A 26,092-nucleotide genomic window follows, 5' to 3' on the forward strand; every position below is an offset into this window, starting at 1 on the left:
CTTAAATTATAAAAATCAAATTAATTGGCGCCCAACGTGAAGACACAAATTATTTATTTTTGTATAGTTCCCTTTAAAATAAGCATTTTCTTAGTTTTTATTTTATTGATTTAGTTGTTTCTGTATAAGAGGTAGGCAAACAAATTGAAAATATATTTAATTGGCGCCCAATGTGAGGTCTATTTGTTCTTTTCTTAATGCTTGTAGCATAACTTTTGAATTTTTTCCTTAGAATCTCTTCATATAATATTATGAAAATATGAAACTAAACGTTCTCTTATGTAAATTATCTTCATATTTGTCTTAAAAGTATAAAATCAAATTCCTGGAAACAGAACTTCTAGTTCCTTTTTCTGCTTCAACTTTTACTCTTAAGAAAAAAATAGGTTAAAATCTTTCTTAATTGGGTTCAGTTTGTGATATGTTTTTTAGCAATCTCAATTTGAATTTTCAATTAATGTCAGACCCGTTTTGGTTGGTTTCGTTTTAATTTGTTGTATTTGTTGTTCATCTTCATCCGTTTTCAAAACCTAAACAGAAGATAGAAAACACGTTACCAATTTAGAATTCCCGTGCTAATGATAAACCTACATATATATGCATATATCTGTTTTCAAAACACATAGGAGTACATATATTCTAATAAAATGAGAATAAATTTTAAGTGCAACAACAACGAACGATATAACAGCATAATTTAGTGCTTCTCTTGTTTATCAAGACATCCTGACCTAAATAAAATTTACTATATAAGTAATGTTTCTTGTATATCTCTGCTACCAATTTATCATGCAATTTCAAGCTATTTTATATTTTTGTATTTTGTTTTCTAAATTTAAATTTTTTTCTAAACAAAACCATCTTCTATTTAGTATCTGTCGGAGTCGGAGTAGTGCATGGAAAAGAAGGAAGAAAAAGGATTTTTTAGAAAAAGATACCTCTGTACCAAAACCAACGATAGAACGAAGGAACGACTGACAAATCTCTTTTGAACAGCTCACTTTGCTTATCCTCTGTGCACTTTACTTTAGCTTTTGCCTCATCTCTTACTCCATATCCAAAAATGTAGGTTTGTATCTATATATAATTGTAGAGAACATATATCAGGCAGCAGATACTACAACACTCTGGCTTCTGGCCATGTCTAATGCTGATGCTGTATATAGTTCCGTAGTATTAAAGAACATTAAGGTAAAAGTGATCCTTAAATTTCGGACATCCATTTTTCGGGATAAAGCCAAGAGTTATCCTCATCCGATGATAACCTAACCTACCTACCATTCTACCTACCTTTACCTTAGCTTACCGTATGCCTTATACCTTCAGCATCACACACTTATGTTAGCTTAGTGCTCTTCTGTAACCTATGGAGTCTCCGTCTTCCTATCCGGTTATGTTGCGGGCTTGCAGGCATCACAGAGGATATACCTACCTCTGCTTTCTCTTGTCTCCTACATCCTAAGTTTTTGTTATACTCTTTGGCTTTCATCCTAAAATGTCAGTATAGTGTGCTTTTGCTAGAGATAGAAGGACCAACATAAAAAAAAAATGAAAGAAGAGAAAATAAATTGTTTTGGGCTTTTAAGCATAAATAAATCCAGGATATTTTTCATCTGTTGTGTGAAGCAAAACTCCTCTGGGTTCGTTGTAGTGAAGTGCTCTCTCGGTGATTCCTGTTTGTCGACATTCTGGTTGTTTTTTTGAAAAAGAAAAATTTAGAAGACGAAACAGACCATAGTACAACCTTACCTAGGCATTACCTGCCCCATTTATTTACAAAGAACAGCAGTTAGGTTAGAGGGGCCTTATCTCTTATACTTTACCTACTATGTGTGATGGTGCTGGCTGTGTGGATTAAGGGTTTATAAAACATGACCGCATTGGATTTGCTGAGAGCCTTGGTTGGGATTTTATAATGCTTTAGAGCTTAATAACAAATTTGTAATGATAAAGAGAAGAAGAAGCTTCCTTAAATAATTTTAAGACATTTAAAGAAAGCTGAATTACAATTTCGTTTTAGAAGTTAAAATCATTCAAAAACTCCATAATTTTTTAATCTAGACCACCTAGAAGACTGAAATTTCAAAGTTGTGATAATCAAAATCTGGGATTATATAAGTTTTAAGGAATTAAAGAATTCTATAAAGCTTCCATTTCATAATTTTAATTAGTTAACAAACCAAAATTACATTACAGTTCTTTAATTGTAAGCATATTAAAGATTTGTTCATCATCTACATAATGTACCATCTTATACAGTTTTAAAAAAAAGTTTTATTTGCATAAAGCTTCTATAAGTTTCAAGTTGGTAATAATGTAATAATAAGAACTAAAACCTTTGAGAAGAAGATCTATGAGTAAATTCAAGTCAGTTGAAAGCTAAAAAAACTATTTTAAATTAGTAACAAAAATAACTAATCTGGGCCTATATAAGTCTTAAACAATATATAGCTTCTATAGGGCTTCCATTTCCATCCTTCAAAGCTTAATTAATAACACCTTTTAACAAATCATAGTTCAATTCACTCAATTTTCATATAGCTCTTACAGAAACAGTTACTTCTTTAAAGCTTCTTTACAAATTTGGTGTCTTAAAAAAATTGATACAAGGCAAAAATATGATTTCCAATAAATTATTTGATTAGTCAAATTTTGCACTAGATTTTAATATAAATATTGACAAGGCCATTGAGCTTGGCTTGAGCATCTTCACTTAACACCGTAAAAAGGACGAAGTGCTTTGTTCATTTCCACAATTTGGAAGCGTTGTTATGGGCACTTAACGAATTATCAGGATTTGCCAAATCTTCCTTAATCAAACATCAACAAAATTCCACATTTTCAACTGTCAAACTTTTGACAACAACCGTTCTAGCACCCTTTACCTGACTATTGGATTTGTTAAAGTCCTTATTAAACAAAAGTGTTGTATGTGATATGATCAAATATTTTTAGTTAAAATTGTGATATTCTTGTGTTCATTCTTTGTCACACCCGTAACATTTATTAAGCATGCAACATTATTATACCACAAACGTAACTATTTTAAAATCAAATTTGGTATAATTTTATGGAGTTTGGTCTTCAAAAACTTCCCTATACTTGATTAAAATCTATTGATGTAAATGTTTACTTGAACATACTTTGTCACACACGTAACTTATGTTAAGTCACTAACATTATACCATAAAAAGTGTAACAATTCGAATGTAGTGAATATGTTTGCCATTCGTCGAATCCGGCTGAAGTGAATATGTGACCACTTAGGTCACTCCTGTAACATTATGTTTGTCACTTAATATTTTAAACTCGTTGATGGCTTGATTTTCATTCTAAAATCCTCCTTTAAGCCCAAACTTAATTTATTTATATTTTGTTACACTTGTTACATTTGCTACAATGGTAACATTTTCCCATCATTAGCGTCACATTTTAAATAAATTTGTTATAGTTCGGCATTTTTTTTAACGATCTGCTGTGAATCAAGTTCTCTGTTTTCAATTTAAATAACTCGTCGCACTCGTAACTGTTGTGCCAGTTACCCTACTCATCTGTGTCACAAGCGTAACATTTCTAGTAAAATCCCAAAGAAGCTTCATCCAAAACTTCAAATCCACCCCTGTATAAGACAACCTCTCTTGGAGCAGCATATTGCGGAAGACACCAGGATGCGTTTGTTGTTTCCCATACAACAGGCAGGCGAGTCGGTTAAAGTAGGATACAGGAAGGATTCACCTTTTTAGCTGGGGATTGTTGTTGTTTCATCCTGTTTCCTTATCATGTTTTTTTTTTTCTTGTAGACCCATATAAAATATATTGTTAGAGATATTTTTGAAAGTATGCTTTTATTCAAAATGATGTTGCGTGGCTGGATATATAACACAGATAAAATTTTAAGAGTGAGAGTGAGATTTGCAGCAACCTCAATATATCTAGATTAGATCCTATTAGAATACCGCACTTATGAGACTTCGGAGACTGCTGAGACGAGTTTCGTACCAGATTTTTGATGTGGTTGATGGATAATATTAGAAATATATACGTACATTATATATTTTAAGACAAACTCCTTCTTATCCTTCATTAAATCATCTGGAATAAGAAAAATCTTAAGGACGAAAGAACAACAACAACCACTATGGTTTATAATATGCATCATTTGTTTTATTTTGTTTACTTGTCTTTTTTTCACTTTTATTATTTTTCTTCATCACTCGAACAACACATAACACAAGCATCATCACATTTATCCTCCAACTAACTCCTATAGTCACAGGTCCTTCGGGATTTAATGTTGACTCGGGGAAAAATGGCCTCATATGCATAAGTAAAATTTACTTCGTCCTTATCGTGGCATTGCAGGTAAGTGATGGGCGCATCGCGTTTATTTTGTTTTCTTTTTTGAAATGGAAGTTCATTTTTTTGGGGGGGAAATGGCTCTTCTGTTGTTTCAGTTCAGTTCTTTTTTTCGATTGGGATTAAAATCAATTTCATTTAATGGAACACAGTTACTTTGTCTTTCTCCCATATCCTCTTCACCTCACCGTAGATATACCCTAAAAGGATTATTCAAATTGTAGGTGATTTTTATTTTCTCTCTCTCTGATGATGTTTTGCACCTGTTTCGAGAGCGAAGAGGTCCTTGAGGGTGGTGATGGTGGTGGTCCTGATGAAGAGCGGAATTTATATGTATACCAGCTATATGGGGCCTTGGGGGAAATATTTTTGTGACCATTTTTGGTTTTGCTCCTCAAGCCATTTTAATTGACCATAACCGTAAATTTTACTGAGGGTAAAGTTAAATGGCTTTTGTTTTAGTATTTTAAGTTTGAGTGTTATCTTTTTTTTTCCTCTGTTTCTTTCGAAAGTTTGCTATGCATAAATGGGATTGAAATTGGTTTTTGGGTTGAACTGTCTGTCGGTGGTTGGTAAGCTTTGTTCGATGAATAAAACATATCTATAGACCTACAGAGTCCTAGTTATACAGATAGGAACTTACCTCTAGGTACCAAGAATTGGGTCGCAAGTATATTAAATAATATAAAAAAAAAAGAAATATTCACACCTTCTCTCTGGGTGGTAGGAACTCTGATGATGATTCTGATGCGAATGTTTCTATAAAATAAAAATGAAAAAATATAGTTAAAATCGTATTGTGGCCAGAATGCAATTGCAGATTATAAAATGGTTTTTATTTTATTACTTTTTTTTTGATCTGGGGAAAATTGCGGTCGGAAAAAAAAGAAATTGCGGTGGTAGTTTGTTTTATAAACTTTCAATAGAGTTTTGATTACTCATGGGAAAACAGCCTTGTTGTTGTAGGTAGGGACGTCGTTGTACCTCAACCGATAAAAATAAAAAACACTAAATGATGGTTGTTTATTTATTTATTTTGAACGTTAAATTTACTATAAAGTTGGCAACAAAAGTATGTATTTTTGTATATATATTTGAAAATTGATTAAAAATCTCTGCATAGTAGTTAAGGATACATTTGAGGCTTTATTCCATCAAGGTCATATTTTGCACTAATCAGAATTCCAGGTGGAGCACCTATGATTATGATTTGAAGTCGTGTTTTCAAATGGCCTAAAATTCGATTGGGTTTTGGTTTCAAATATTTATTGTTTAACCATAAACGTTTCTGGCTTAAAAAAGAAATTCTGATGAAGAAAAAAATATAGAAAATACAACGCAGCCTTGAGGCACTCCATAATAAAGTACATACAGTGGATTTTTCTTTTTAATATGGGAAACAGTTAAGTTGGATATCCGCCATACCATGTCATTCTCAAGGAAGTAAAGACTAACAATGTTTTCAGCCCCAGACCAGCTCAAAATCGAATCCGAAAATCGATTTTTTTCAATTCGAAGTACAAGTATTGTAATTCAGTGGACGACGACGCATTGATTGCGTTTAACTGTTATGCTTAGTAACAAACCCAATAAACAGAAATAGGTCGTTGTCATTGAATAAACAGCGGTTTCCAGTAAGAGCTTTTACTTTTAATGTGAATTAAATGTATGACTTCCGTGAAATTAAAGGGCTTTCAGAAATTTCTCAAAAAATGACTTGGATGTAATCCTTACTGATAACTTGGCTTTCGAGGAAATCTGTCGATATATCAAAAAAAAATTTAACAAAAAACAATATTTGAAGTCAGTCTCTGGTAATCCTTTCTTTTTAACTTTTGAATTATTTCGTATTTTGTTAAAAAAGTTGCCAGTTTAATTTTGATAAAAATTAACTTAAAGTGAATACTAATAAAATAAGTTTCATTTCAATATCTGTTTTTGTTCCTGTCATTTTTAGCCTAAAACCATTTTTTATCAATTTTTGCGGCATTTCTTAAAGGTTTATAAATGTAGGTAGGTAGAAATGAAAATCTCAAGGCAACCTAGCCTGAGATCCAATTAGTGCTGTAGTGCGCCGTTTTGATACCAAAAACTCGTTTGACCTGAGATAGAAAGGGAAAGATTTATAGAGAAGCTTTATAGCGATTATGTTAGAGCCATTTTGTCGCATTGAGAAAAAAGATAAGTTCTCTAATCTTTTTCTCAGAGAGCTCATCAAGTTTTTGTTTTTCCAAAGCATTTCATTCTAGTGTTTGACCAAGCAGGACATTTGCAGAGGAAATGGATTATCGTTTCACTTTCTCTTTGGTCACTACAGCTACGGCAAAAGGTGTTGTAGAAGATACCAAACTTCTCCGCATGAACTCCTATAGGCCAATGTCTGGTACAAACCACAACAATCCTGGCTATGTCTTGATCATTTGTATGGGTCTTATTATAGGTGGGCCTTATCTTCCATGATATAATACAGTTGGGTAAATTGCTCCACCTTCGGTTTGATTCAGTTTGGTAGATAGAAAAGATTTTACCCTTCATAGCACCAAGAGGAATGTTAACCATTTCCGCAAGTGAGCTATGAAGGGCCGATCCTTGCCTGGCTATCTCGTCAACCCGTTCATTTCCCACGATACCACTATGGCCCGGAACCCAGATAAGGGTGACACCGAGGTTAATATTCAGGCTCACAAGCTCATCGCGACATTGCTGGACCAATTTTAATAAGCGTATGGCCGAGTTAATGGCTTTGACAGCTGCCTGACTGTCTGTAAAGATAGGCACATTTCGGTTTTGGTTTGGGTTTTGTTTAAGTACCTTAAATGCCTCCCTTATTTCCAGCAGTTCAGCCTTAAGGATTTAGCTACATTTAAAGGGACTCAGAAAAGATCCCAGAACCAACTCGGCACTCCATCTTTGAGCCGTCAGTAAAGATGGTTGTGTCGAAAAATATCGATACGATGTCATTCTTCCAATCTTCTCTGGATAGGAAAATAACCTTAAAACCCTTACTAGGGCTCAAAGTAGGAGTGCAGTAGTCAGTGTCTACCGAGATAATATCTGAGAGAATCAATTTCGTTGTGTTGCTGTGACCATAAAGTTTTGACAACCAGCTGTTTGATTACTTCAGCCTAATAGCGCTGCAGGAAACTATGTATTTAATAAAAAGGTCGATTTGTAGAAGATCCAAAATAACGTTTAAGGCTTTCGTTGGGCAAGTACGGATGGCCCCTGTGGTGCACACACAAGCTGTTCTCTGAACCTTCTTTAGCTCATCAATATTATAGGCTTTGCTAAGAGCAGGCCCCCACACAATCAACCCATATGTTAAGATTGCACGTACTAAGGCTGTGTACGTCCATAAAATCATCACACAGGCCTTCTTAACCCTTCAATATTTAGTTTCCAGTTTAGTTTAGGGTCGACTTTAACTCCCAAATATTTTGCACTGGAAGACAATGATAGGATTTGACCGTTGAGTCGAGGTAGCGTTAGGGCGGTACTTTAGTTTTGGTGGTAAAGAGCAACAGTTCAGTTTTACTTTGGTTAACTCCTAGTCCCCAACTCATGGCCCATGTGCTAACTTTCTTCAAAGCTGACTCCGTGATTTCACTAATCACGGAGTTGTACTTTCCTGACACCAATAGCACCAAATCATCCGCATATGCTACCGCCCATTCCACGTCTCTATAATTTAACGAGAATTGTATCCATGACCAGAAGCCATAGAAGAGGCGAAAGGACACCACCCTGGGGTGTTCCCCTACTCACGTGTTTTGTTGCGATTGTATTGCCTAGAGTGGCTCGAATCTTCCTACTACTGAGCATGGAAATAATCCATTCTCTTTATATATGCACTAGACCATTATCTAATGTTAACAACAAAATTTTGCCTACAATGAAATAATTTTGAAGTCAATAGCTTCACCTGTTCTCAAAATATTTGAATGGAACTTCAATTTTTACCAATTTTGAAAAAAACTCCTTTATCATACGTCTGTGGTTGTCACTGTTGACATTTGTCACCTGACCCTAGTCTTCTTGGGTCTTCTAATTGAATTTAGAAACGTTTTCCAAAAATAGGTTTCGTTTTGAAATCCATGGTCTTGCATTTGACCTAATTTTCCACGTTTCTCCACTTCATAAAGTTTGTATTTGTTCCTCACTTTTCTGATCCTCTTTAATTTAAATTGGAACAGTTCCCATGACATTTGAATTAAAGACATTTCCCTCTTTAATTTAAAGAAGCGTCGCTTTTTAGAAATTCATTATATCCACATTTAGGTACCTAATGAAAAAAAGGAAAAAGCGATATAGATAGTCTATATAGGTCCTTTATTATTCTTGTCTGAAGAAGAATCAAAACTAACTATCCATTTCTGTTCTAATTTGATTCCTAATCAGTTGATGTATTCAATTCAGTTTGCAAACAAGTCCATTCGGATAAATGTCAGCTTTATATTTAATTTCAACCTTCTATATTGGTACCTATTTTATATATATCTATTTGACTACTCGCTCGTCCTTAAGGTATATCCTTTTCGACTCCATGGAATTTTGTGTCAAATAACCTTTTTTTTCTTTTTTGTATTTGACTCCGTCACCATCATCAGTCTCAGCCCAGAGTAGCTGCTATTGTAGGTTAAATGGAAAGGTTATAGGTAAGGTATACCTTCTACATATAAAAGACAACAACTGTAGATATGTATATCCATATCCTCCAACCCAAAGACTCAAGTCCAATTTACTTGGGTTTAATCAAATTTTAAAGTTAATTCAAAGATAAAACGTGAATCATCCCTAATGACTCTCATTTGTCAACTGTCACGAATCCTTCTACCAAAAATAAAAAAGGAAGAAAAAGAAACAGCAGCAGTGGAAACAGAAGAAGTAACAAAAAAAGACCAAAATCTCTAAAAAAAAAACAAAGAAGAGAAAATCGAAACTCTGGAGGTGAAGGGTGAGCGGTTGTAGGGTACATTCATAGTATAAAGTGTTCATGGTAGGGACACTTAGACTCACAAGGGACATCAATGCAGCACTGAAAAAAAAGGACGAAACGCAAAAATAAGTAAAACTAATTTGTACGAGAGAAATGTGACATAGGTTCAATTCCTGTGTTGAAGTAAATTAAAGTAGAAACAAATCTAACAGAAATAGCCAGTCGTCGTTGGCGTCGTCTTCATAGTCATCGTTGTCGTTTCTCGTTGTCTCAATCGTCCTTGTCGTCGGCAAATGGCACCAAACCATCATCTCACCAAACTGCGAAGCTCTTATTTTAACTGATGGTGATGGTATTGCTGCTGCTGCTGCTGCTGACGCCAACTTGATTCTCTGATTCGGACTTTTCTGAACAAATGAGGAGTCACAACCTCTGTTGCGTCCTTTGCTTCCTTCTTCACACCCTTTATATAGCCTTTGGCACAAGGGTACAACTAAAAATTGGAAAGGGCTATGAGTGTGGGTGAGGGTTTTGGGAGAATTGAATGAACAAAAAAGAATAAAATCCCAAATATATAGGAGACGTCAGATGTAGAAGTAAACGAAGTAACAGAAAAAAAGGCAACGGAAGGAACAGCATCTTACAAAGCCATCAGCAACCATTTGTCTTAATAAACTTGATTCAGGGGTCTTCTGTCTTCATCATCAGTGTCACTGTTAAGTTTTGTATTTTGTTCTCCTTTTTTCACTTTTCTTCCCTAGTTCAACGTATATAGTACCGTCTTTCCATCTATTTATCACTTCCATGTTTTTTCTCTTTGTTTGTTTAAAGTTGTTATATCCTTTCTTTTCGAAGTTTGTTTTAAAACATTGTGTCAACTGTTGTTCGCGAAAATAGTTATGTTTACATTTAACCTTAAAAAAAAGTTTTAAATTTAAAAGACTCAGTAGTGCAGAGGTAAGGGTTAAATAAAAAATAAATTAGGTAGCGAAACAATTCGTTGAGAATTAGGGCCTAGTGACTTAGAACTCTCAACCATTCCTATGTACGAGGATTACTGTTGTCAAGAATGGAGGGGACCTACAGTTTTAAGCCGAATCAGAACGGCTTCTTTAAACAGTTTAACATATTTACCTTAACAAACCGCTTGGATAGTTTTTTGAAAACTTGAAACCCTTTTGAAAAATCAAAAAATTTAATAAACATTCTTTCTTGGATTTCTTGGATATTTTAAAAATCAAAAGTTCTGATCATCTTCAGGATAGGTATTGGAAGCAACTTATCTTTGACATGGCTCAAAAGAAAAAGGGTTTAAGGTGTTTCGTTACAAGATCTCGGTAGATATCCGTCTCAATGATCAAAACTTGGCACCCCCGCAATCGATGCATCTTGAAAGCTTCACTAGCCGCAGCGTAATGTTGTCCAAAGAGTGCAGTGCACATTAGAGACTAAAGTTTGGCATCAAGCTGTCTTGTTGGAAACTCGTGATTTTGATGAATCTCTTCTTTTCCTTGAATTTGAAATCATTATTTTGAACGTTGAATACAAGTAACATTTTAAGAGCTCAAATTTGATATTTGCAAAATAAAATCTGGTGTGCCCCAGGGTTCCATTTTCTCTCCGATGCTATTTCTTTTTGTTATACATAGATGATTTTTAGTCTGAAACTTTTATACCTTAAGTGTTTTGCTGATGATAATACCCTCAGCTATTTATAGTCCTTTTTAATATTCACTTTCCTGTCCTAAAAAGTGGACTATCATCAGCTCCTCTAATCCTTGATAACTTTATGATGATATAGAAAAAGACTATAGACAAGAAGAAACTTAAGAATTTTTGACATCCTTAAGTTGACTTAATCTAATTTTCATAAAGGTCAATATTTAACCAGGACTCACCATTAGCAACAGAATGAATATCAGCAGCAGTGTTTATTAGGTTTCCTATGATGATATGAAAAGTTTTTACCTCTTCTGATCTTACTTTACAGCCTAGTAAAGCCTTGATTCGTCCCAAAACATGTTTCAAATTTTCATATTCGTTAGGTGCCCAAAAATTAATTTGAATTTCCTGCACAAAATTTAAATCGGATCTCTTAAAACCATAGGTGACTATTGTCAAATTCAAACATTTGCAAACACCACCAAAATCCTGTTATTCTATCGTTATTTTAATAAAAAATGCTCTATCTAAATAGTCGGTTGCATTACCCCCACCCCACTCTAAAACTATTTTAACTCAATACCAGAATTTTTAGGAATTAATAAGCACAGAGATTTGTTTTTAAGTCGCACTACAAGAATGTAGAATGCTCGAATCCACTCGATATCTCGCTTTTAATCACATACCCCTATTTTAATTGCTAGCACGACCAATACCATTTCAAGGGTATTCGTATACCCTTAAATGCACGCTAAATGAGTTTTAAAAGTGAACACATTTTTACTGCCTCTTGAATAGTACGGACGCCAAAAATATTTTCTGTAAATTTCGTAAAGATTTTATGGTGTTTAGTAAATCCTCACACAGAAATTATATCTTGAATCTGGAGCTTGATTTAAAGAGCGATCCTAAGCGTTTCTGGCGGTTCATAAACTCTAAGCGAAAATCTCTTGGAATCCCAAATTCTATGAATTTCAATAGCGATGAATCCACTGATGTTTATAAAACTCTGGAGCTCTTTTCTCAGTTTTTTGAATCGGTGTATTCTAATTTCAATCCAAACTTTCCTCAACCTCCTAAGCCCCTAAGGTTGATATTTGATCTATACATTTGGAATACTCTGATGCTTTAAGCGCACTTAACACTCTTAAGCCAAATTCGAATCCAGGTGTTAATGGCATCCCTGCCATAATATTAAAAAGATGTTCTAAGTCTCTTTGTGCACCGTTGCTTACAATTTTTGAACTCTCTTTGGGATATTTTTAAATGACTGGAAATCTTCTTTCCTAATCCCCATCTTTAAATCAGGTTCTAAAAATAATATTGAAAATTATAGGGGGATTTGCAAGTTGTCCGCAATTTCGAAGCTTTTTGAAAGTTTAGTCAAAAACAGACTTGATTTTCATGTGAAAGAACATATAAATAGTGCTCAACATTGGTTTCTTTCGGGTAGGGCAACTATCACAAAACTTGACATGTTTCTCAACGGTTGTTGTTGATGCTATCGAAATTAGAGGTCAAGTTGATGCTATATAATATACTGATTTCAGCAAATCTTTGATTCGGTAAACCACAGTATTTTGCTTCTTAAATTAGATGCTTTTTGAATCCATTCAGTCTTACTCAAATGGATTTCTTCATTTCTAACTGGCAAGGTTCAAAAAGTAAAGATTCAGGAATATACTTCAAGATCAATCAAGTGTACGTCTGGTGTTCCTCAGGGTAGTCACCTTGGTCCATTGTTATTTATAATAATCATTGATGATATTGTCAACTATGTCAGCTTTAGCAAACGTCTTATATATGCTGTTGATCTCAAATTATTTTCAAAAGTTACTTGTGCAGATGACTGTCTCAAGCTGCAAATGGATCTGGATAATTTATCTCACTGGTGTAACTTAAACGGTTTAAATCTAAATATAAAAAAGTGCTTCATAATTTCCCTCTCTCGAAAACTTCTTACTTATGAGTTTATCTATTCTCTTGATTCCAAGCCTCTTCAGAGAACATTAAAAGTGAAAGATTTGGGAATTCTTTTTGATTCTAAATTTTTGCTTAAAAGGAATTATGTTGATTTTTCCGACCCATACACCCTTGTAGGGGCTTATACTACAACACATATAGTTTCTCTATTTTAAGCCCAAGTAAAACTCCTTGAAATGTTAAGTACTGATTATATTCTTCATGTTTCAATATTTGTCTTTATTAAAACCATATTTTTGGTAACCATGTTTACGAAGCTAAAATAAAGTTCAAAAATTCAATCTACAATAACATTTAATTTATGAAAAATCCTTCACAAACAGCACAAATTTCATTGAAAAATAAATCTCCATTATTTATTAAATTTATCATAAATTATATTTAAAATCCAACAGACAACACGCTTCACTTAGTAGATTTATGGCAAACTGACAGCTGTCAAAATATTTACTAAACACGAGTTAAAAAAAATCAAATCGTAGACAAAATAAAGTGAACTCTCCTTTTATACAATAGTCTATAGAGAGTGAGGGTCTTTTAATTCAGTTCGGATTCATATTCAGTCAACATAACACTCTCACATTGGGCCATAATATGCAAATGAACAATGAACAAAACAACTAACAATGCCACTTGGCATAATGTACCTATCTTTCCATCATCTCCGTTCGTCCTCATCGTCTTCCATCACTCGAAACTCAAAAACTTGATGCTTTAAATTCAACTTAAAACCATATACAGTACACTCTTATAGTCAGCTATTTTTTGTAGATAGGTACATAACATACATACATACATATAAATATGTCATATAAAATATATACTGTGTTCAATTCATCTCAGCAAAAGCAGCACAAAACCCATCATCATCACCAACATCAATCAAATTTAAAAACAAGACAACAAACACTGATTTCCATTTTCTGAGCTGTCGAAAGTCCTTTTTTTAAATAAAAATAACAACAACAACAAAAACACAAACATATACATATATTTCTCTCATACATCCATCCAGGGACGATATGGAGGACATTAAATTGCGTGTGCTTGATGCTTCAACCCTGTCCCCTGATTTAACAGCTTCTAACAATTTTATAAACTCAAAAATAAACTCCCCCATTTGTATACACACTGACGAAAAAAAACCCTGTCAGTCATCAGTTCAGTTTTGTGATGATGATGTTGTTGTTGGTGTTGGTGTTTGTGGGTGGTGTATAAAACGAGAACGAGTGTAGGAGTTTACACAGTCAAATTCAGAGTCAGAGTCAATAAAAGGAACATCACTTTTAGCCACTTCTGTCTCTTCCTGCACAGCGCCATCCTTGATCCACTATTATACTGCCACACATCCCGACGACCAAAGCAGCAGCAGCAGCATCATCATCAACATCAGGACCATGAGATATTTTGTAACATATTATTTGATCGTATAATTTAACGGCTTCTGAAATGCCGTTTCTCACAATGTGCCACAAAAATTCCCAACAAGGACGAATACAAAATACCAAAATAAAAAAGAACCAACAAAAATTCTCTCTAATTTTTGCCCAACACGAACCGAACACAGTGTATCCTTTTTTTGTTTAGTATTTTTGCTGCACACAGCGAGTATGAGATGAAAATAACAACAAAGGATATTTTTTCCATCGTTTTTTGTTGTGCCTTTATTTGTCCTGATGACATTATTTTCAGACACAATGAAAACATCCTGGGAATACGAGTTTCATTTTTTTTTAAATAGAATCCTTGATAACTTTATGATGATATAGAAAAAGACTATAGACAAGAAGAAACTTAAGAATTTTTGACATCCTTAAGTTGACTTAAGCTAATTTGCATAAAGGTCAATATTTAACCAGGACACACCATTAGCAACAGCAGCAGAAACAACAGCAGGAAAATAAATTCATTGGCATGCAAATCACAAGGATTTGACTCCTATTGTTTTTATATACCTTCTCAACCCACACCTCATCTAAGTTAGTATGGTACCTCTACCTTCTGCCTAAGTATCTCAAATCCCTCCCAAACAATTATTCGCACAAAAGCATCATCAGCATCAGCACCCATCAGAGTCCATAACCAACTTGTTTGTTCCAAGGACAATTTTGTACTTTGTAGAATAATAGGAAACGATGTCCTTTGCTTTGATGGTACTCTGTACTCATTTGCAGAATTGTCTTCGTCTTCGTCGTTGTCGTCGTCATTTTCATTGAGTTCGAGTCCTCTAGAGAAACGGAATTATTATTATCATTTGTGGTATGAGGGAGTATTTAGGTGCGGTAGAGCTTAATGATGATAACGGTGCTGACACATTTTTTAATGCGTGTTCTTCTTTTATTTTTTAAGACAGACTTAAACCATCACTTCCTTCTTGTCCTATATTAAAATTCCAAAATGAAGGCGGAAAATACAAGGAAATTAAGAACCAAAAAGCCAAGAAGAGAAAAACATTATGGAGGTCAAATTTTTGTAGAGCCTTCTTAGGCTTGTCTTGTTGTTTTTGTATAATGTTAGAACAAAGCTGTAATAAGCGTGAAAATTGCTGATTTTGAGAGGTGATGGTGGAAGAAAGTGTTGAAATGGGGAGTTCCTGAGAGTACCTGACCATGTCTATGCCTTTTATTTAAGTCTTGTTTTTAATTTGGTGTTTAATTGTTGTTGGTTTTTATAGAAAGAACAAAACCCAAAAAGGATAAGGACACGTTTGGGCGTTGTAGCAAAAACAAAAAACCCTCAGGAATTGTATTTATAATTGATAAGAATTATAAAATTTGCGGCCTCTTTATTTCGGAGGAACCATTATCATCAGCAAAATGTGAATTGGTGCGGATTTTCAGTAAGGAGATTTCAATCTCAAGCAAAATTTAGCTATCATAACACTTAAGGCACTTATTGTTATCTTCTATCAAGATGCGGTAGAACAATACTCTTGGTGGAGTTTAAGGCTATTATCAGACAATATGACAGTTTATCTCGATTCTACCCTTAGGCATATCGTTTTTAAAAGCTTCAACTATTTTGGTCCTTAAGTTGAAGTTATTTAGAAAATTTTTAATGGGAAATATGTGAACGCTCATATTCTAAGTGGTTTTCCGGTAAGAGGTTTCTTTTTAAAAAGGACCTCTTTTCGACAGTTGTCTCATTTGAAGCTGTCATCTTTCAGAAATAAAAACAAATAAAAACAACGTCGATACTAAAAATGGAGCGAAATTAGACGTTTATGTAAAAAAAAGACCGTCAAATGTGTTGAAACTAAATTTCTTTTAACAAGTAAATTTTTCGTATTTAAGGACCTTGAAATAGTATGTAATTCGAAAAGTAAAATAAATTAAAGAAGAATTTTTTGTGGAACTTTAATTTATGTTTCTTATTAACACTGTACCTAAATGTTGCAATATTATGAACAACAATATTTCTATAGGAGGACACAACATAGCAGTATATTTCAAGACAACAATTTAATTTTCAATACTAATTAGTATTTTGTTTATAAGAACTTTTAAATTGATTTTCCTTAAAAATTAGCTTATCCTTTGAGATTAAATAAATATTTTATGTTTTTAGTTATTTTTGTAGGTTTTGGTTTTGTACAAAACTGAGTATTGGATTATTTTATAAAATTAATTAAATGTTAACAACAACTTTTTGTAAGAGGTATGAAGTTTGACCCCAATATATTTGTATTTCTCCAGATTTCTAGGGGTTGAATAAATTCAATTAAATTAAGTTTACTAAGGGACCAAGTTGCCTTTCAAAAATTTAAACTTGTTTTATTTTGGTTATTTACAGAATTTTGAAAACTGTACTCCACATCAACTGGTGTTTTTTTTATGATTTCTGGAAAATACGCTAAAGAGTTTTGTTTTGAAAAAAAGAGCCAACAAATTGTTCAAGAAGTGGTCTTAGTTTTATTATACTTCTTTTTCTGAACTGGTAAATGTATCTCGAACGAATGAACCTGCAAACATACGAATGCATACACAGACATCTCTCTTAAAACCTTGATTTTAATCCTAGTGAGATTAAAACATCGAGAAATGTCCTATAATAACTTCATATGGAAAGTTAATAAAACATTGTTACCAAGATTTTGACTTTCAATGCCGAGGAACTCATTTTTATCAAACATAAAATTTAAAGTTCTCGAAATAAATAAAATGAACGGCTTGGTTTCATAAACTTGCTCATGTATCAGTTTAAAAATATTTCATATTAAAAAGTTTGTTTTTTTAACATTTAAATACCATTTGATTTCTCAAAAACTTTAATTTTTCAAAATTTATATTTAAAAATCATTGGAGCGGTTATTTAAATTTTTATTTAAATAAAATTTTTCATTTTGAGTTTAAAAATGTTTTTAGCATCCAGTTATTTGGAGCTTAATTGTATTCGATTTTCATAGAAACAATGATGAACCGTTTTTGAGATATCGAGTTTCGAAAAAGAATTTTAACAATTTTTCAAAAATAATAAAAATAAAAATGACGTGACAATGTACAACAAATTATTGAAATGGGATTATCAATTCTGAGAAAATTTAAAACAAAATAACGGTTGTTTCTTTTAAAAGAAGCCAAGTAAAGATCAGAAATTTTTAAGAAAATTTACACATCCATCGGTAACTTTGTAAGAAAATTGTTATTTTTGATTTTTGAACAAAAAATTTATTAATTTCGAAGTTTAAAAATAAAAAAACAATGCATAACGCGAATCGGCTAAAAACCTTAATTTCCAAGTTTAATCTCAATCGACCCAATGGTTTGTTTTGTAGGAGTCAGGAAGGATAGACAGACGAAATGGAAAGACTGCATTTAAAGAAGAAGAAGTTCATAGGAAGACAGATTATAAGGATCATTCCAAGCAATACCCTATAGAGCAAAGCAAATTTAATTATGCTGAATTGATTCAATACGTTTTCTATGAAATTCGTAATAGGGAGTCCATACGAGCGATGCATATTCAAAATAAGGACAAACATGTCAAAAACAGAGTTTTAGAAAACCATGCATAGAACTTACTTATTGACAATAAAATTAATGTGATGTGTAAATTCTAAGTTTGAACAGAAATGAATACCACTTCTTGTTTAAAAACTCAATAGATTCGGTTTTATTCAACTTTCCTCAAGTGGATTTCGAGCTATTTGGTTAATAGAAAACAAGTTGTCAAAATTTTGAACTTGCTGTCTACAAAAACAATATATGTACCATCGTGTTCCACAAGGAAGCCATCTTGGTCCATTGTTGTTTTTGATTTTCATAAATGAATTACCATTATACTTGAATTTTACAAATGGTCTTTTATTTTCAGATGATTTTAAAATATTTGCAACTTTTAAAAGTTTCTATGATTGTGTATTAATACAGAATGATATTGATACTATAAATGATTAGTGTAAAAGTAATCATCTTTCGCTTAACATCAACAAATGTAGTTGTATGTCTTTTTCTCGATGTTATACTATTATTAATTATAATTATAATATTACAAACGTCGTCTTGTGTATAGGTAGAGTTTCCGAGATTAAGGGACTTAGTGTTATATTCAATGACAAATTAAATTTCTCTGGACATTGATTATGTTATTGCTAAATCGAATTTAATGTTGGGCTTTCTTAAAAGAAATTGTGAAGATTTTTCGTATCCATATGCAATGAATCCGTCTATTTGTCTCTTGATGGTCTTCGTTTGGAATATGCTCCAGTCAATCGTATTGAGAAAGTTCAAAAGTCTTTTACAAAAAGTTTGTAGTTCGACAACTTAAAAGGAATTTGATTCAATTCCTTGTTATTCTACAAGATGTACTTTAATTGGTCTGAACTCTTTAGAAAACAGCGTATTGTTAATTGTTAAATGTCTATTTACGATATATTGTCTTACCACTTAAATGTTCCGATTTACTTAATCTATTAGATTTGTATGATATATTTATAAGATCAAGATAAATTGTTTTATATACCATATCATAGATTTAATAATGGTTTAAATTAACCAATTCCAAGATGCATGAAATCATTTAATGAATTTGAATTATATTAAGATATAAGCCTAGAAATGAATGCCATTAAGCAATATTTAAATGAATCTGTAAGAGTTAACTCGATATGTTAAGTAAATAAATAATACCTAAGTCTTAAAATTCTAAGACGCTGTTATAATGTAATACACCACTGACTCGATTTTTAGTAAAAGTTATTGTCTGAAATGTAAACACCAAAATGTGAAACTACCAATATTGACTTGTAAAAGAATACGATCATGGGTGGACTTTATTATTTTAAAAATCCTCATGTCATCAGCAAAAATCAGAACTTCAATTTCAAGTTTGAATTTTTTTACGAATCCATTACTAGAAATATATGTATGCGTAGTCCCTATGTTGCAAGTAAAAAACACACACTAAATTTTCTTGAACGTCCTTTCTATATGTACTTTTGAAAACTGTAGAACAAATTATATTTAAAGTCGAAATCTTTACTGATGCTTCTGATATGGCCGACAAATAATTTATTGCAACCGTTTGAACCTACAGACTCTTGATTAAGAGCCAATTCAACAAATTTATCAGTTCTGCAATATTTTCTTATATGTAGTCAACAAGTTGTGTTTAACAAGGTTCAGACCTTTAATTTTTGTAAATGATGACTTACTACTTTTTAGCAAATGTACAATTCAAAATTCTCAAAATAAGAATTAATTTTATTTAAATTAAAAATAACAATATCATCAATGGAAAGTTGTTCAATTTAATATTTCTCCTGAATACATCGATTTCCGTAGAAATTTTGTTTCACAAGGTTCTTTCATAGACTTATAGTTAAAATTGTTGCTTGAAATTTCAGTTCAGGTTCTTTCGAAGTAAATTAATAAAGAATTACCTTGGAATGTTTCCCTTTGTTCATTCAACTGCTAAGAAAAGCTTAATTTCAATTATAATTTTATCATAAGTGTCGGTCAAAATTTTAGGGGAAAATTTGTAATTATTTAAAAAAATTTATTTAAGAGAGTGTTTTTATTTTGGAGTGATATTTATCATAAAATAAAATACAGGACTGTGCCCCACGAACTTGGTCATGCATCTTTGAAGAGTCAATTCAAAAATACAGTCAAACTTCCCTATAGCGAATAGAAAATTTGTTATACAGACATTTTTTGTTTTGTTTTTTTTTTTCGCTTGTAGCAATTCTATGACTGAAATAGCTTAACAGGTTTGCTCTCGTCCATTTGGGTCAATATGTTCTTCAAAATACGTTTTTAGTAATGTCGTTTTAAGTTATAGATAAAGCCTTGGGACTAAAATAGGCAACACGAAAAATCATCTTTTGCGAAAGAAATTTTTTGTCCAACTTTAAAAAGCCATTTTGTAAAAATTTCGCTTTTATCCATCCTTTTTTGTTGAAAACATAATTTACGAGTACATCCAGAAATTTTATTTCCTTAAAACATCTTGGAGTTTTGGCCTTCCCCTTTAACAAGCAATTTAAGCTTCTTCGACCCAGTGGTACTGCTTGCTACAAGGACAGTAATTCTCTCTTTGCTCTGTATTCCACCAAAGCATTTCTTATTTTTTAATGAGAGCGTTTTGTTGGGTAAGCACTTGAAAAACAAACCAGTCTTATCACCATTAAAGATGTCGTTTTTGCTGAAATTTTTTTAACAAAATCATCACGATCCTATGTGTTGGCATATGCACTTTCCCCACAAAGGGTTTTTTGAAAGATCGGGTGCCGTTACTTAAACTTGTCTAACCATCCTGTACTTGCTTCGAATTCTTCACGCCTCATTGCATTGGTGAACTCCTTGGCTTTTTGTCTCATCAATGGTCTAGTGATAGGAATGATTCCTACCAAGACCGGTGGTTATAAATTTTAGCATTGCTCCATCAATACCCTCAAAAATTCAGTTTCGCAGTCTTTTGCGTTTAGTGCTTAATTCCTCGTCTTCTACATTTCTTAAAATCGCTGCTTTATTTTTAAAAATTGTTGATAAGCTATTGGGAGTAATTCCTAATTGCTTAGCAATATCTATTGTTTTTAGTCAATTCTTCTTCAATTTTATTAATTATCAGCAACTTTTTATCAAGAGAAATGGTACTTCAAGCCATTTTCAATTATATTCACTGAAGCCTGAACATAGAATGCTTACATTTAAAACCTTGGGGAAATCCCCTTATAAAGTTTTTTTTGTCACTGCATGCATGTTTTTAACAGAAAATTATTTGAAAAAATTCGTTATGTGGAAACAAAAACGTATGATATTTGAATTTCCAGCAAAAAAATTTGTACGTTTTTGAGAAAAAATCGCTTTATGGAAATTCGTTATAAGGCGATCAAAACCCACCCAAAAATTGACCAAAAAGATGTGTACTCAAAATCAATTCGTAATAGAAAGATCTTCGTTATGAAGAAGTTCGTAATAGGGAAGTTTGACTGTAGTATTTTTATACCCAAAAAACAAGTTTGACTTCAAAAAATTAAAATGCTATTTAATTTCTCAAAAATTCATTACATTTTTATTTCAAACTTTCTTTAAATTAATTTTGAATATATACAACTTCTAAAAAAATAGAATTAAATATTTCTTTCTCATTTGAGTTTCTATTGAAAAATGTTTTCTCCATATCAAATTTTGAAGAAAGTAAATTAAATATTCTTTAAAAATCCAAAAAAGTAAACAAATTTTGATCATCAGATATGCCTTGGATCTTGTTCAGAATGATTTTAATCACTTGATTACTTTCTGAGAAAATTCAAAAACGAAAGAACTTCTTGGTCTTGAAAAGTGAAAAAAATCTTTTAACTTGAATCTGCTTTAAACCTTGATTTGCAAGTTGGTTTCGGTCCTTTTTTTTTCTACTTTTTGAACATCGTAATGTCATGTCTAGTTAAAATCTCGAGTTCAAAATTTTATACGAATTTAATACTTGTTCAAAAATACTGGGAAAGAGAAATTCCACCAGCGATATCTTGAAAACGCTGGGTTTATATTTTTAAGGAAATTCTTGAAAAGAATTTTTATTTTATGTAATAAAAAATACTTTTCTAAGAATAAATAACAATAAATGAAGCCTATTTAAATAAAGTCCTATTTATGACATCTTTTCTTTATTTGGTAATATTTTTTCATTCAAATAACGGCCTTGAAGAAGTGCGTTGATGCATAAACTCAACACCTTTATTTCAGAAAAAAAAAAAAAACAATTTCAAATATTTAAGTTTGTATGTCCCGAATTCTTCCTCTTAAAACCTTTATGAATTCTATCCAATTCTAAGAAGTCCTTCATAACCAAAAAAAATAGGAAGCCTTATAAATCTTTTAAAAAGGTTGACAAATCTACATTACCTCCTGTTAACTTCAAAAGAATCCTTTTTCTTTTTGTTGTTATTAATTTGCTACTTCTGCGTAGCATCGCCTTCGTCGTCGTCATTGTCGTCGTCGTTAGCCTAACCTACCTAGGTTTTGAAATTTTATTTGCGGAATAATATAATTAAACGACTCTTAAATAAACCCTTTTATATCTACAAACCTACAAAAGCAACGAACATAAAACACTAATCATATTATATTATATTTTCTTCTTTTGCAGATCACGTGAGAGACTTCAGTTGCGGCCTACTCTACTACAAGACTTTCCACTTTGATGAGGCCAACAATGCTTTGTTCGTTGGTGCTATGTAAGTACTACTTAACTCGACTTAACACCCTTTAAGAACAAATCATAATTATCGTCATTAAGAGGACCTCAGTCTCTATGAGAATTCTGAGAATATTACAAACAAAACGGAGAATGCTTTGGTTATGCGTATTCATTTAATATAACTACTACCATACCATCGTCGTCGTCGGTCGTCGCAGGACCTCCACAGTCGACGTCTCGTTGTCCTCGGTCGGCCGTTCATTCATCTCCTACCTACCATCCCTCCTCTTTTCTATAACACTAGTATGACCTTCCTTTTGTTGTATTATACCCATAAATGCTGGGGCTCTCTGTGCAGACTCATTTCATATACAGGATTGTCGTCGTCGTCCTGGTGATGGTGATGATGATGGCGATGGTGGAGATTCTCTATCCTTTTTGTTTGCGGAAACGGTTTTTCAACAATAAAACAAAGATGAAAAAAGAATAACTCACAGAACAATACATAATGTCCGCCAACTTGAAATGTTGCTCCTCGTAATTATGAATTAGTGTGGAGGAAGTTACTCTGAGCTAAAGAGCATCACGAATGAAGATTAATGATGGCAATTTAAGAATGTGCCTCTTGGTCTCTTCATCGTCAAAGGGCGGTGCGGTGGAGCGATGGCGTTGCTTGTAGCTCGTCGTTGGTCCTGTGCTTCCATATTTATATATTTTTATCTCGGTTTCATAAATGAATTTTTAAACCTCCTCACTCACTGCACATTAGTAAACATACACTACTCACTAGTCTGGAAGGCTGGAACTGGGAACATGGTACCTCATCCTTCCTCGAACTCATCGCATCTCTTGCGTCCTGTTTTCTGACAATGTAGACGATGAGTAAGAGGGGGGAGGATGGGATGGAAGGAGGAATTATAATTAGCCAACGAGTTGGAAAGTTATGAATCGACTTTCGACTCTCGAGACCGCACTGACTGACTTTATATAAAGGTTCCAGGGGCTTCTTTTTCATCAAGTCCCCCTCACCCCAACTTTCTTCCTTCTCACTCTATACTCGCTTTTAAAGACACGAAAATGATTGATTCAAATATAACGGGAGGCTTTAACTTTCGCTTACAATTATTGTAATTTCGAAAACATTTTCGGTTCATTTTTCAAAATTTGACAGCTGAAGCCGTCGCCGTCGTTGTCGTTGGTACATTTGGTGGTGTTCCTTGTTGGTTCATTTATTTAGTATTTTTTTTTTTGGTTTGTCGTCTTAAAATGGAATAAAAGGGAAGCTGCCTTCTACACGGCTGTGGCTCTGGCTCTGGCTATATATGTCTCCAGGAAGAGAAATGATTTATTGTGAGAGAAATAAGAGGATGAGGATGGTATATTTAAGCATTTGGTGGAGTGTTTTGAGTTGTTCCTCATCTCTAGCAGGTGGGTGATTAATCTGCTACGAAAGTACTATTAACTTAAAAATAAAAAAGTATATAAGTAAAAATAAAAGACGAGGGGGAACAAAGTTTAATGAAAAATGATTTTCATTTTTCAATCATTTGGCTAGAAGATGTCATTAGGCTGAGTTAAAGTTTTTCTTATATTCTGATTCTAGTCTTTCCATCTTTCCGCCTTCACGTCTTCCGCTCCCCTCTGTCTGTCATCTGATGGAGGAAAATCCACTGTCAATGAAAAGTAAAAGAAAAAAAGAAAAAACACCAACGATTACTTGTTATTGGTAAACTTCAAAAATCTCGTCGTGCGTCGTCTTTTTTGACAGATTTGACTTTTTGAAAAATGACAGTTGAACATGCTCAATAAGTTTTTAGAGAGATTTTTTTTTTTGTTTGGAAGTGATTAACGACTGTGTAATATAATTTACAAAGCACCATGCATAACCTTTTATATTTGATTTTAAGGAAGAAAAAAATTGCTTTCGACTAGACGAGATGGTTTGGAGTGGTTTTTGGGAAGAGGGATTTTTTTGTAATTTTTTGAAGAAGTGGATTAGGAAGGGATTTTGAGAATTTGTGTCCGATCAGAAGTCGGATGACATAGGAATTGATTAAAGACAAATAACCGATGATTAGAATTAAGAAATGTTTTCGTATAATTTAAACTTTGTCATTTGTTACAATTTATATCTGATTTGACTATTGAAAAGGAATTTCAATATAGTAAAGGTTAAGATTTATCCTGGAGTATCACAAATCTTAAAATAAAAATGCTCAAAATTTCGGAAAACTAATGAACTTCTTGGCCCAACTATTAGTTGACGTATAACAACTTTTTATTTCAGGGCATAAGCGTTAAAACACAGAGACAAAGTAGTCGCCTAACCTTCTCCAAATCTTGACTTTTCTAACACGCTTTGTTTTTGAACTTTGTATTTATACATTGTTGAACTTTTTTTATATTTTATGTAATAACCATTTAATGCCATTGAATTACATTTTATATCCTTATAAGTTGAAGTTATTGGCTTTTTAACTTCCCCCATACTTATTAAGTTACAAAGCAGAAAGCCGTATTTTATACTTCTTAAACAAAATTAGCTAACATTTTGAAAAATATAAAATTTTTAGCTGAATATGTGAATTTTTTGGTCCTCAAGTCCTTAAATAAATTTTAACCCTACCGTTCTTTGAAAATATTGCTATAAGACACAGTGAATATGGTCTTTTAAAATACAGAATTTTTTTTCTAAACTTGACCAAAGTTTGACCTAAGCTTTAAGCACAAAACCTTATAAAAAGGGTTTCCTTTCGAATAGCTCTATTTAAGATTATGTTACATTTGGAACTCTTACATTTGAAGCTTTCATCTTTTAATTGAAACTATATTCGACTTAGTAATTCTTGTCATGAAAAAATGCTTTCTCAAATTAGCCGTTCGGATTCGGCCTAAAATCTTTCTTGCGCTAGCCAATTTATTTATATTATATTAGACTTATCGACTACGCGACGCAAAGGGCGTCGATCGTATGGGGAAAGTAGACAAAATTCTATTTTCAGTTGTAAAGTTGATTTTTAGTAGCTAATTATTTTAAATGCAATAATTAATGAGTTTCTCCAAAATTTTCTCCCTGCCACGCCCACTTCTGAATACGGATTATATCTCAAGATCGATTTAAAAAATTTGATTGAAAATTATGGATTTAATTTTGTAGCTAAGTTTAGAAGCAGGAATAAAGTCATGTCCATCAACTGACACGCCCCCCTTTAAAGATTTTGTTACAACATACACTGTTCAAAAATATATTTTTAAAAACTTTAAAATAAAAACAAAACAATAATATTTATGTGTGTATTTATTTAAATTATAATTATTTAAGAATCCGAGTCAGATTGTTCAATATCTTCAAAACTAGAAGTAAGAGAAGGCCAAGAGGTATCAATGCATTCGCTTGTTTGGAGATATTGAGCAATTTCTTTTTTATGTTCCTTACATAATCTCATTTCATTTTTTCTAAGACTAGAAATTAAAGAATCGTACCTGAGAAGCACGATCGTCAAAATGTCAAACACC

The 26,092-nt window shown here is 32.6% G+C and overlaps 1 protein-coding gene across 1 annotated transcript in view; it reads left to right on the forward strand.

Moving 5' to 3' along the window:
* Window positions 1-26,092, forward strand: part of LOC129952350 (semaphorin-2A-like) — a 267,445-nt gene that overhangs the window by 179,944 nt on the left and 61,409 nt on the right. Inside the window, exon 3 of the mRNA XM_056064900.1 lies at window positions 22,526-22,613. Within this exon, the coding sequence (XP_055920875.1) occupies window positions 22,526-22,613 (88 nt within the window). The remainder of the gene's footprint in view (window positions 1-22,525; window positions 22,614-26,092) is intronic.

Source organism: Eupeodes corollae, chromosome 3, assembly GCF_945859685.1.
Source record: "Eupeodes corollae chromosome 3, idEupCoro1.1, whole genome shotgun sequence".
Lineage (NCBI taxonomy): Eukaryota > Metazoa > Arthropoda > Insecta > Diptera > Syrphidae > Eupeodes > Eupeodes corollae.